The 12620-nt window shown below is 30.0% G+C and overlaps 1 protein-coding gene across 4 annotated transcripts in view; it reads right to left on the bottom strand.

Annotated features, from left to right (window-relative positions):
- The window catches only part of LOC106463802 (serine/threonine-protein kinase mig-15-like), a 143559-nt gene that overhangs the window by 14848 nt on the left and 116091 nt on the right, over window positions 1–12620 (bottom strand). For 3 of the 4 annotated variants that reach the window (XM_022391406.1, XM_022391407.1, XM_022391408.1), the window contains 2 exons: window positions 9060–9128; window positions 1528–1778 (listed from right to left, as the gene is read on the bottom strand). In XM_022391406.1, the coding sequence (XP_022247114.1) occupies window positions 1528–1778; window positions 9060–9128 (320 nt within the window). The remainder of the gene's footprint in view (window positions 1–1527; window positions 1779–9059; window positions 9129–12620) is intronic. The other variant, XM_013923872.2, reaches the window with a different exon arrangement.

Genomic DNA, 12620 nt, shown 5'->3' with positions numbered 1-12620 from the left:
AAATATGGCAAAATGGTTCTTCAAATATTAGGAAAATTGAGGTTTTATTATAAATATCATAAAACCTATTAGACCTGGAATTCTTAGAAATATCTAAACACAAAATTATAGCAAAATTTCTTCAATTCAAAATATTATTTTAGGATTTAGTCAATCAAAATATATACACAAATTAAAATTCAATTACTGAAATAAGAAAAAATTAAATCAGTCAATATTGCTTTAATATATAGTTTAATGATAATTTTCAGAGTTTGAAAGAAAAAAAGGACAGATATTTTTCAGCAGACTGGATAATAACACAAAATAACAAAAAAATACATGAAAGAAATGATTTAATATAATAGGTTTTGCATTAGCTATAATATATGCAGGGTTTTATTAGCCACTATTATATGATCCTCATTTAATAATATACATGCTTTATATTCATTTTTTTAATTTTGTTTTGTAAGCAGAAATCTTAAAAGACTGAAATAATTCCTAACAAATTTGTTAAAGATGCCACATAACAACTTAATATCGTGTTTTGTTTTCAAGTATTCTTGTTTTGAAGAGTTAAATGCCAAAAATGAGAGCTAGTACCATAAGCTATAATATGACTTATTCAATAATATAAAGGAAAGTTACGTGGTGAAAAATAAAATGTTTGGGAAGCCTCAGTCTTAAAATCTGCATTAATCAGTCTCACAGAAGTGCTTAGCCTAGAAAGATAAACTATTTAACAAAACCAAAATCAATTGCTATAGTTTTTCATCTTATAAACCACTTAAATATACTAGATAATATAAAATAAATAAAAGTACAGTAATAACTCAGTGGTATATCCAGGACCACCCACTACAGCTTTGCTATTGATAGGACATTTAAACAATACTAGATAACACAGAATACATAAAAATAAAGCAATAATCCATTGGTGGATCCAGGATTTTATGTGTATGTTCAACAGGGTACTTTTTAACATATCTGGGGAAGCAGCAGTGATAAAGACAAGAAAGAGGGTGAGTAAAGGAGAAAAATCAACACCTTCTCTCATTCCAGCTAGGGGACCTGTGGTAGAGCAACAATTATCAACTTGTTATTTAGAAGCTGATATGAAGCAACAATTTCCAATTAATTTATGTTTTTAAAACTTTGTCTATTAATTACAGATAATCACCATAACCATGTGGAATACAATACACAACAACACACAAATCAAAATGTACTTGTCTTCCTCAACCAGTACTACCTAACCATACTCATAAAATCAGATACATTAAACGTAGAACAGCCTAGTGTTTTCATACTTAACTAATTACAGTGTATATTACCATAATTCTGCATACTAGAAACAACACACGGTTTGTGTCCACCAAATAATTGTAAATTAGGTAAAAAATGCTGCTAAATAAATTAGACTTGTATTACAGAAGAAAAATTGAGGTAAACAACAGGCTAATATCAGACTTCACAGTTTTGAAAGAGTAGTATTAAATTTTACACAGCATATTAGAATGAAAAAACATAACTGACAGTACTTACATGAGTTGGAATGTAAACATCATACACCCCACATGAATCCACATCCACTGCATGGAAACCTTCTGCTGATCCATAAATGACCTTCAGTCGCACACCTTCCTCAATGGTCATGTCTACCAGTAAGGGATGGTGAATCAGATCAGAAAAGGATTTGAAGGCCATGAACTTGTGATAAGGCTTAGGAGCCCATGCATAGATCTCAATGCTTTCCCGTAGTGCAATAACAAGAAACTTGATTCGTTCATATTTCACTGAAAACATAAATAGTTTAGCTCAGATATTATTTTAATAAAATAAACTTCCATGATATCAAAAGAAAGAAAATTCTCTTAATTATTCTTACAAACACAACAACAATGTGAATACATGTATAGTATGCTGTGTTATACACACACTGAATATTAAAAAAGTTAAGTGGCAGACTGACTTGTAAATAAGCTATTAAAACATTAACAATAATAATAATTATATTTCTTATTCACAGAACCTACCAGCTAATGATGACTAACTGCAAACTGACAATAACTGTCAGTAGTAAAAGAACACCTATCATCATCCAGATCTGGCTAATGCAAAAGTTTAGCAGTTATTGTTATATTTAAAACAAAAATAATATAAAGAAATTATCACATTTCCATTTCTTTTCACTATACCAGTAATGGATTTTTTTCTTATAATGTTTTATAAATACTAAAGGTAATGTAAAATTTGAACTTTCTTTTCCCAAAAAAATCAATCTAGCTCAATAAGTATTTTAGAAAATTTTGCATTAAATGTAACAAGAATTATAGCAAAGGTAAGAGTTCTTTTTGTTTCAGATATTTATGTAAAGCTAAATAAAGGTTATCTGCAGTAGCCATTCCAAATATTGAACTGATAAACCAACTGGAAGACAGCTAGTCAACAGTATCTACCACCAACTCTTAAGCTACTTTAATTGGATAGTGGAATCAGCTAAATACAAAAAAAATAAGATGTAGAGAAAAGTTTAGCATAGGAAATGAGTATAGAAGTAGTTCTAAGGGTAGGTTTAATTGTTACTATTGTAATGCTAGAAGACATAAAATAGATGACTTTAGAGAGCTGATAGAAATGGAGGATTTTGATATTATGGGAATAACTGAAACATGGTTAAATGTAAATGATTTTGATGACAGAATTTTTTTAAATAGAGAGTTATAAGCTATTTAGTAGGGATAGAATAGAAAAGAGAGTGGGAGGAGTGACTTTATATGTAAAATGTGAGTTATGATATTCTCAATTTCAACAGGACAAAGATAATTACAAGGAGATTAAATCCATTTGAGTTTTTATTACCAGATATAAAGGGAAAAAGCTTTGTTATAGGCCACCAGATGATACTGATGAAATTCATGAGAAATTTTATAGTGAGATTAAGATTTCAGCTGTTAATGAGATCATAATTATGTGTGATTTTAATTTCAAGCATATAGGTTGAGAAACATTAAGAATCAAACTTTGAGAAAGAAAGGTTTATGGAAACTGTTAAAGATGGTTTTCTTCACCAATTGGTCAAGGAACCTACTAGGAACAATGGTATTTCAGATTTATTGTTAACTCCTAATATAGAAATAGCTGAGATGGTGGAAATTGTGGAACATCTGGGTGCAAGTAATCATTGCTCTATTAGGTTTGATGTTTTGCTGAATATGGAAATCAGGAATAATGATATTTTGGTTACAAGTTTCAAAAAGGCAAATTTTGAAGGGACTCAACAAGAATTATTTGTTGTGAATTGGGCAGCCGAGTTATTTGGAGACACTGATCAAATATGATTACTTTATTAAAGATAAATTTTCAAATATTCAAGATAAACAAATTCCTTATAGCAAGAAAGGGGTGGCTGAAAGTAAAAAAACCAGGTTGGCTTCAAAGGGTATAGGGGATAAAATTAAAGAAAAGCATTAAAAATTTAAGCAGAGTTGTTATAAAGAGAGTTCAGTCAATCTGGATTAATGTCACAAGAGGGGTACTCCGTGGCTCAGTCTTAGGACTGATGCTCTTTTTGATTTACATCAATAACATAGATGAAGTAATGTTCAATACAATACTTAAATTTGCTGATGGTATTAAAGTCTTGGGTGTTGCTGGCTGTGAGGAGGATGTTGCTGCTTTACAAAGGATTTGGATCATTTAGTTGGTTGGGTAAATAAATGGCAGATGTAATAAATGCAAGATAATGCATGAGGGAATCATAATTTAAATTATAAGTATAATTTGGATGGGAATAACCTCAAAAGTGTCATGAAAGAAAGGGATCTTGGTGTAGTGGTTGATCAGTCTCTTAAGCCATCCAAGCAGTGTGCTGTTGCTAGTGGTAGGGTAAATAGGATATTAGGATTTATCTACAGAAATACTGAATACAAGTCTAAAGAGGTTATGATTTCGTTGTATAGATCACTGGTTAGGCCACATTTGGAATATTGTGTTCACTCTTGGGTTCTTACCTTAGGAAAGACATTCAATTGTTGGAAAGGGTTCAGAGGCGGGCTACTAAAATGGTACCAGAAATGGAGGGGTTGTCATGAGGAGAGGTTAAGATCTCTGTAACTGAAAAATAAAAAGTTAGAGGCAGTTTGTTTGAGGCATTTAAGATTATTAAGGAAATTGATAGTGTTCATGCATCATCTTATTCATATTTAATGGTGAGAATGGTAGGACTAGGGGGACATAAATATAAATTTTGGTAAGGTTAGAGTAATCTCCAGCTAAAACAGTTTTATTTTTCTAACAGGGTGGTTGGCCTTTGGAATGAGTTGCCTTCAGATGTTGTAGAGGCAGTAAATTTTAGTGAGTTTAAGAGAAAGCTTGATAACTATACAATTGATAAGGGCTGGCTTTGAGGTTTTTTTGTTTTATAACTTAATAGTTTTAGTTCAGTTCAGAGGTTAGGACAGCCTAGATGGATGAATAGGTTCATTTTTGTCCTTAAACACCGTGTCATGCTATAATGCACCCATGACCTCAAAGTGCAATCCTTTTTCTTTTTTCACTTTTTCTGGATTCTTAGCTAAACACTCTGGCATGCTAATTGCTAAATCAAATCCTGTTAATAAGTAGAAGACCTATTTCATTATGAAATTATACAAGTCTCACACAACTCAGGAAATTTTACAAATCAATATTTGTAGAATATAAAAAAGGTAGATCTGAAATAAATAACCATCTTTAAACAGACATGTGAAAGATTAAAAAGAAACTAGAAATACAGACAATCAAAAATTACTGGTCTCTTTCTTCTAAAACAAATACATGACCCGAAGACAGTTTTGAAATAATTAAAGTTATTAAACTTTAAATATTTTTTCAAAGAGTAGATACAATGTTGATAAGACTCCTAGTAAATAATTTGTGAAGAAATGAATGGGTTAAAATCATGATATGTCCCAACAGAAAAACAGCATTCTGACAGTATTCATTTTTCTATCAATCTACAGTTTTTACTTTGCTAGATTTTATAATGAATTCTAATTTTGAGAAATCCTGCTTTTACAAAACAGCATTTTCCTCACAGAGTGTAGTTCTAATATTACAATAATTATGTGGCATTCTCAGGTTAAAGCTGGATCCAACATTTTTGTTTATTTTCAAACAAACAGGCGGTATGAAATGAAATGTAAATAAGTTGGTCCTGCAAATGTTTTAATTGGTTATAAAAACAATTACATTAGCCAACCAAAAAATATAGACTTGGCACTAGAATCCCTTGTGGACAATTGTATCAAATTATGGAATAGTATAATGGAGAAGAATCAAGAGCAAAGTTCAAAAAGAAATAGCTTTGCTTAGAACTATATTGCACTTCTGAGCTCCACCAGTGCTTTTCAAAATGCTGTGTCATCAGGCAAACCCAATTAACATACATGTAGAACCAACTTCTTAAACATTACGCTGAGTAAAACTTAATAAATTATCTAGGAAGTATGCCAGATGTGAAGATAAGCAAGTTCTGGTCTTTTCATTACAAATGTATAAGATAATCCCTTACGACAAGATTATCAAGTTCAAAGATAAGTACATTTTGCCTACTTAGAACTAATTATAGAGACCTGTACTAAAACTTTGAAAACTTTTATGAATAAAGATATATTAGTATTCAGTAATGTTATAGAGGAGAGGGGTTATTTTCTGATATCTACATATCACAACTTAAAAACTTCTCATTGACTTTATATTTACAGAGATAAACAATTAACATATTTTCACTTATAATTCCTTTGGTCAAAATTTTAATCAACTGACTTCAAGAGTCAGTAAAGTCTAAGTTGAAGTTTGCATAATTCATCAGTTAAAAAGATCCATTTGTTAACAAAAGTCTAAAAAACTAATAGGGTTACCAATAAACATTTGAAAATAACCTGCTAACCAAATCAAACTACAGTATGTGTTAATTGAGTAAGGAAACACATTATGCTAATATAGTAATATGTAAGCAAACAATGATTTATAGGCATAAGGAAGAGTTTTATTGATGGTAGAACAAACATGTTTTGACAGAACATTGGTTTGTCATCTGTTTGCCTATCTATTATTACGGTATGTGTTTATATGTGCACAGTTAATACTGTATTACGATAAGAATGACAGTTATGTTAGTCACATCAGTCTTTTCTTGCCAAGTACTGGTTTCCAGTAAGAAGAAAATACAATATACTTTCATCTACATTATTCATTATATCACATCATCAATGAAGCTTTTAGTTCAATAACAGAATTTATCAGAACAGTTGGATTACAACATGCAAAGTCATAGTTGAACGGTCATTAACTCCTAATCATCCACGGTGGGTTTTTTCTATTACCGTAGCAATGCTTTGACCACAACAAACCAGGTGCAAGGCACTTAAATTGCACATGGGACACTTGGCATATATATATATATATATGTGTGTGTATAGGTGGAGATGATGTCCAGCATGAATAAATATATGGGTGAAGATGATAAAGGGTTAATATCAGTGATTTATAAGGATTTGCTCTTTTCACCAATAGTCTAATAGTGGTGTAAACTGAATTTCAACTAAGTTTTGCACTTTGTAATCCAGCCAGCCTAATGAGCTTGGTGCTAAGCAAAAGGCTCCATTGGTAGTGAATAAAACACATAAGTAACAGAAATGTTATTATACTTGTCTTGCTGGAAACTCTTTTTGGGCCAGTAATAAATGAAGTGGTTTAAATGATTGTCATTTTTACCATCATGTCATATCACAAAATTAACATATTACGTTTTGTCAAGTTAAGAACTACATATCATAAAACTATATGGGTAATTACCCAAAAAATACTAGTTTTGTTTCGTATTATATTTTGGTATTACTCCCTTGAAAAGATTTTTGTTGTTTTTCAACATCAAATACAACTTTCTACAAATTATAATTTTACTAAATCTTGTTGTGAGAAACTATTTTTAAAAAAAATAAAACATTGAAAATACTTCTTAGAATTAGAATTTTTATTATTGACCAGAAAATTCAATTTCATATATATCCAGTCTATTTCAATTTAATTGACATTCATGTTTCTTTTGATACTTTATTTTGCTTTAAATTGTAAATACATGGCAAAAAAGACAATGATTTATCAGTGACCTAAGGTCTTACCTTTCAAAATGGCATCACATTCATTAACTTTGTGATTTTGTTAACAATATTCTTGGTCAAGAACAGTTTAATAAATATAGTTTGGTTTAAATAGATAAATTTGCTTTCATCTATGTGAATTGTTTGAATATAATAAATTTAATGATATTCAATAATCAAGGATTTGAGTCAATGAAATATTTTGCCTTCGCATCCTTTTTTTTTTTTACTAAACCTAACTAAGTGTATCTGATGTCTTGTTATAGAATAAATTTTCTGTTACTTTCAGACATACATATTTTAACCCAAAAACATTTTCAACAATGAAAATAAAATCTGAATAAAGTACAAAAAAATTATTAGGTCTGTTATTTATCACAATGTGCTGTAAAACTTCATATTAGAATTCTTTTTTCACCCCTACAGGAGCAACAGGTAGTCAAGATCTTGAGAATTATTTGTTTGTGTGTTTTATAAAAAAGCCACATTGGGCTATCTGCAGTGTCCACTGTGGGGAATCAAACCCTGGATTTTAGTGTTGTAAGTCCATAAACTTACTCCTGTCCCACAGATATATATTGAGAAAACAAAAATTACTGCTCAAACCTTGATATTTACCCTGTTGTTGGCTCTATATTATTAAAGCTGAGATTCATTAGTAATTGTTAAAGCTACATGACATGATAACATAAGAGTGGGAACAAAGGACTGCAGTAACAAAACCGGCAAATATAGGAAAATCATATGAAAAATAAGACATGAATCATTACGTTTAAGGAAGTTATTAGTTTCTTATTAAATATAAATTTATACTTTGAAACAAGTAGAACACTTTTAAAAAGTAACTAATAAATGTTCAAAGGTGAGTCTCCCCAGAACTGTGTAGTAATTTTGATTTTTTTTGTCATTTCTTTTTGTGAATCAAACTAAATAAATGTGAATATAATGACAAAAATATCAATTCTAAAATATTTTTGAGTTAAAAACTGTCACAAAGAGTTAAAAATTATTATTCGTACTTAAAATTTGAAAGTTGATATGCAGATGTGTACTTGATACCTGAAGGGTGCATGCTGATTTGGAAAGGGTTAAATTTGAACATATGCAAATGTTACTTTTCTGTAGGTTAGTAACATTTTATAAATAAGCACATCCCTAATTTCAAAATAAAGAGACAAACACATATAACTACTATAATCTGAGTCAATAAAAAAAAATATGAACTATGTACAAAGTACTTATTTGATGGAAAACCATGTTTCATGCAATAATATGCTTTTACTTGGTTTGATACAACAATTTACAATACAAGCTAAAATGCAAACAAATGCATTTTATTACTGTAAAAATTATTATAAAACAACTGAAGTCAATGTTTTAATTCAAAACCTTTTTTCACTAATAAAATGCTGATTTAAACAATTCTTACAAATAGGCCAAAAGTATAATATTAATAATTCTCATTCAAAAATTATTGATTTACTAAACATAGGTTGAAAGCTATTAAAAATATAATGTTGTAAAAAACACATTTTTTTCTGAGCTGATCACATTTCAGCATAAAGTACACATAAAAAGGCAAGCTGCCATGCTGTATATCTATATCCAGCAGACTAATGCTACTTGTTTTTATTTAAATAATTTTCAGTCTACATTTTGGTATTAATAAAACTAAGGTGGCTCTACCACCTACATAAAATGTATACACTTACTAGGCATTAAGACAGAAACTGTCATAAAAAACAACAACCAAAAATGCAGGTCAGATTGATGCAAAATAATCCATGCAAAATATATTAAGACAATTAATGACAAATATCATGCACTATTTTCAGGCAAACAACTACCATAACAAATCAAGAAAGGTAAATAAAAATATTCATGCAAATCATACAGGTTTCATTTCTCTTAAGAAAAATGACGAATGTTTACCATTGTTACTCCAAATACGAAATGTATTTTCCCAGTCCTTAAAGCTGTGATGAGGGATAGACCACACCACTTGAGCAGCAGAAAAAAATGAGAAACAAATGTAAAGTTAAAACATTAAAGGAGGGTAAAATATTTCAGTACTTAGTAGCAAACTACATGGATTTATATGCAAGTTTCCTAAAATTAGAATTTAAGATATGGGAAATTTGAAGTACATAACAACACAGATGGGTGAAGATATTATATTAAAGTGATTTTGAAAATTCAAATCAGCAGGTCATGAGACAAGCACAGTCCATGTTAAGTAAAGTGTAATGGCATGTATGAGAACTATATTTTAACATTCTTTGCTATTTCACAAGTAGAGCTGGAGAATTAGTGTAATTTGATAATCAATTAATCACCAGGTTTACTAATCAATTACATTCAACTGAACTATCATTCTTACATGAGACTTTGTTAGCTGGAATAATGATAAATAATAATAACTAGAAACAAAATTTCAATTATTTTTGATTATTTTTATTAGCTGTGACACTGATCAATTAAGCTGAACAACCTTGAATTAACTGAAAATAATAATGAAAAATCATAATAGCAATGTTCTGATTACTTGGATAGTTGGAATAATCAAAAACAGTTGCAATCAAACAAAAATTTATCTTAGTTGATTATTTTTGTGACATGAATTTACTTAATCATAATCTTGATTGATTATTTTACATGACACCGATCTACTCACTCTATGCTTGTAGATAATAGATTATTTTGATTAATCAAGTTAAAAGTCCACCTCTATTCATAGGTATGTGATACCACTGAGAACAGTTTATGGGACAGGTACATTACAGCCCTTTCTGACACAAAAGATTATACTAATTAATCAAGTTAATAGCCCACCTATAGTCATAGGAGTGTGAAACCAATGAAAACATCACTTTTGGGGCAGATATGTTACAGCCCTTTCTGACATAATAGATATGTTCAGATCAAGGATTTCAACTTTCAAAGTTGGAGATATCCCTTGTACTTAATGGCCTTGGAAGACAAAGGAATATTGATCCACATGGGACGAAAAAGCCAACCAGAAAGAGACCTGCAACAAGTCATGTCCCAGTCATAGTAAGCAACATGCAACATCTTGTAACAGATTAGAATCCACAAACACAAAGGAGAGTGGCAAAAGATCCACATGTCCCAGATAAATAAGAGAATGCAACATAAGCAAGAAAGATTTCCATCTGGAGATGCAATACAAGTTGCTTTGACAATATATCCATTCAACTTTCACATACCTCAAACAGCTGAAGAATGAAATGGATATTCGTGCTATTCCATGTACCAGTCAAATCACAGGATGTAGCATCTATGAATTTATGTGCAATCAGACTGTTGAAATGGATATTTGGAAACCACTGTCCTATTTACTATACTGATTATGGAACACTACAAGAGGGAGTGATGTGCTTTGAACATGACAACATTATGACAGAGCCTTTTGAAATGGAAGCTGCACTGTAACTCTATTGTCAAGATCAATGATCAGATAGAGTATAACCAGATGTGGCAACATGGAATGTAATGAGGCAGAGAGGCTTCAAAATTCTTTTAATATAATGCACTCAACCTCTGTATGGTTATTGTCATATCATACATCATCATCTACAACTCCAGTGTAAGATTTTGAAATTTTTAAGTGTACAATAATCAAGCACTGTGCTTACATTGCACCCCAACATCTACAACTCAGGTGCAGAATCTGGGAAGTGAAGTATAAGATAACACATAATGTTCTTATATGATGCTGCATTACTCTTCCTTTATGAAATTGTTTTAGACAAATTTGACCTTACTATTTCTCTCTCATTAGATTGTTAAAGCATTAAGGCCATTCCTTGTAATCTTTTGAGTCCAGTGTTCTACAAAATTAAAAGCATTAGGATTTTGTAACTTCTGGGCACAGACTGTTAAAAGCCTAGAGTTTATCCATGCAAGTTATAGAAATTTGCCAATCTTTTCTTCACTAGATGATAACAGCATATATAATCTCCTTTATTATGAAAAACATCTTACTTTAAGATGAAATATAACAATCCAGGCAGAAAAATCATACTTCAGTTACGAATAATATTATAATTCAGTTTATCAACTTATGCTCAGACCATTCCCTACCAATGGGATCCATATATATTGCATCATATTGAGTAATTTTGTATTTTTCTATTACAACTGTAGGTAAGGAGCTTTAAACAAAATTAACTGGGTAAAATAATTGGTTTTATATATAAATTATTGGGTGAAACCACCAATTTTCTACATAAAATATATATAAAGCCCCAGCAGTTAGTAAGGGGATTAACTGTAATGCTGATGGTATTTTAGTTTATATAAAAAAAAAGTGTGAGACTCGTATGTTATGAAAAACTCTATAACCAATCATGTCTTGGGCACACAAGTAATATGATGCATAAACAGTTAAGAAAAATGTGTTTAAAGTGGGCCCAATATAAACCTCAATGGTAACATTATGGTAAAAAGTATAAACCTGGAAGAGGATTCATAGTTATATTTCATACAAATTTTATTTGCCTACAGTATTTCCAGAAATGTGTAAAAAAAACCCAACAACAACAGAAAGTTATTTTTTTACAATAACTTTCCAACTCCACAACCAGAAACACTAAAAACTAGATAAATACAAGTTTGTGGTTCTTTATATAGAAAGATGTTCCAGATAAAAATATATTCTTCATAATATTAAACTGTAAAAAATCACATTACAGAAACATATCTTTAATCCTCATAAATGGTCAGCACATAAAAATATTTGTTTTCGACAACTATAATAATTATTATCACGTTGACCTAGTGAAAGTAGTACACAGACCAAACTGGTAACCTGGAAATCCACCTTATGGATGTGTTCCTAAGACAACTATATTGTATAAACTCTTCTTTAAAAACATATGTCATGAATTTTGTTTGAATAGAATTAGTGGCTAACAATATTTCCCATAATGTTTTCCAGACAAAAAAGAAAAAAGAGAAATACTTGAATGGTAATACCCTATTTTAGCTTTGCAAGTATTGCCAAAATACTTTATTTGATTGTTCATATTCTTAGTATATGTATTAAATATAATATACGTTTTCTGGACTAGAGTTGTGTCATTCATATCTCTAAATTTTTTACATCTGACAAGGAAAAGACTTAATCAAAATTAAATGAAAGTTAGCATAAACTTATTAAATAGTAACTAGTTTCAGCTTGAAAAAATATCACATAATTTGATATAATTTTTTTTATGTAGTGAAATTTCCATTTTATATATCTAGTCAATGTCAACTTGATTAATTTTCATTAACATGTTTCTTTTGAAACTTTACTTTTACCAATTAAAGTGTTTACAACTTTCAGCTATGTATATATATCATAAAAAACACAATTTAAGGTGACAAAGACTGATCATTGACCTCCGATTTCACCTTTTAGTAATGGTTTCAGGTCAGAATAGATAACGATATTCTTAGGTTGTAATACAATTTTACTGCTGTACGGCC

This window comes from Limulus polyphemus, unplaced genomic scaffold, assembly GCF_000517525.1.
Source record: "Limulus polyphemus unplaced genomic scaffold, Limulus_polyphemus-2.1.2 Scaffold1487, whole genome shotgun sequence".
Classification (NCBI taxonomy): domain Eukaryota; kingdom Metazoa; phylum Arthropoda; class Merostomata; order Xiphosura; family Limulidae; genus Limulus; species Limulus polyphemus.
The sequence above is the reverse complement of the archived record's forward strand: the minus strand, read 5'-3'. Positions and strand labels throughout refer to the sequence as shown.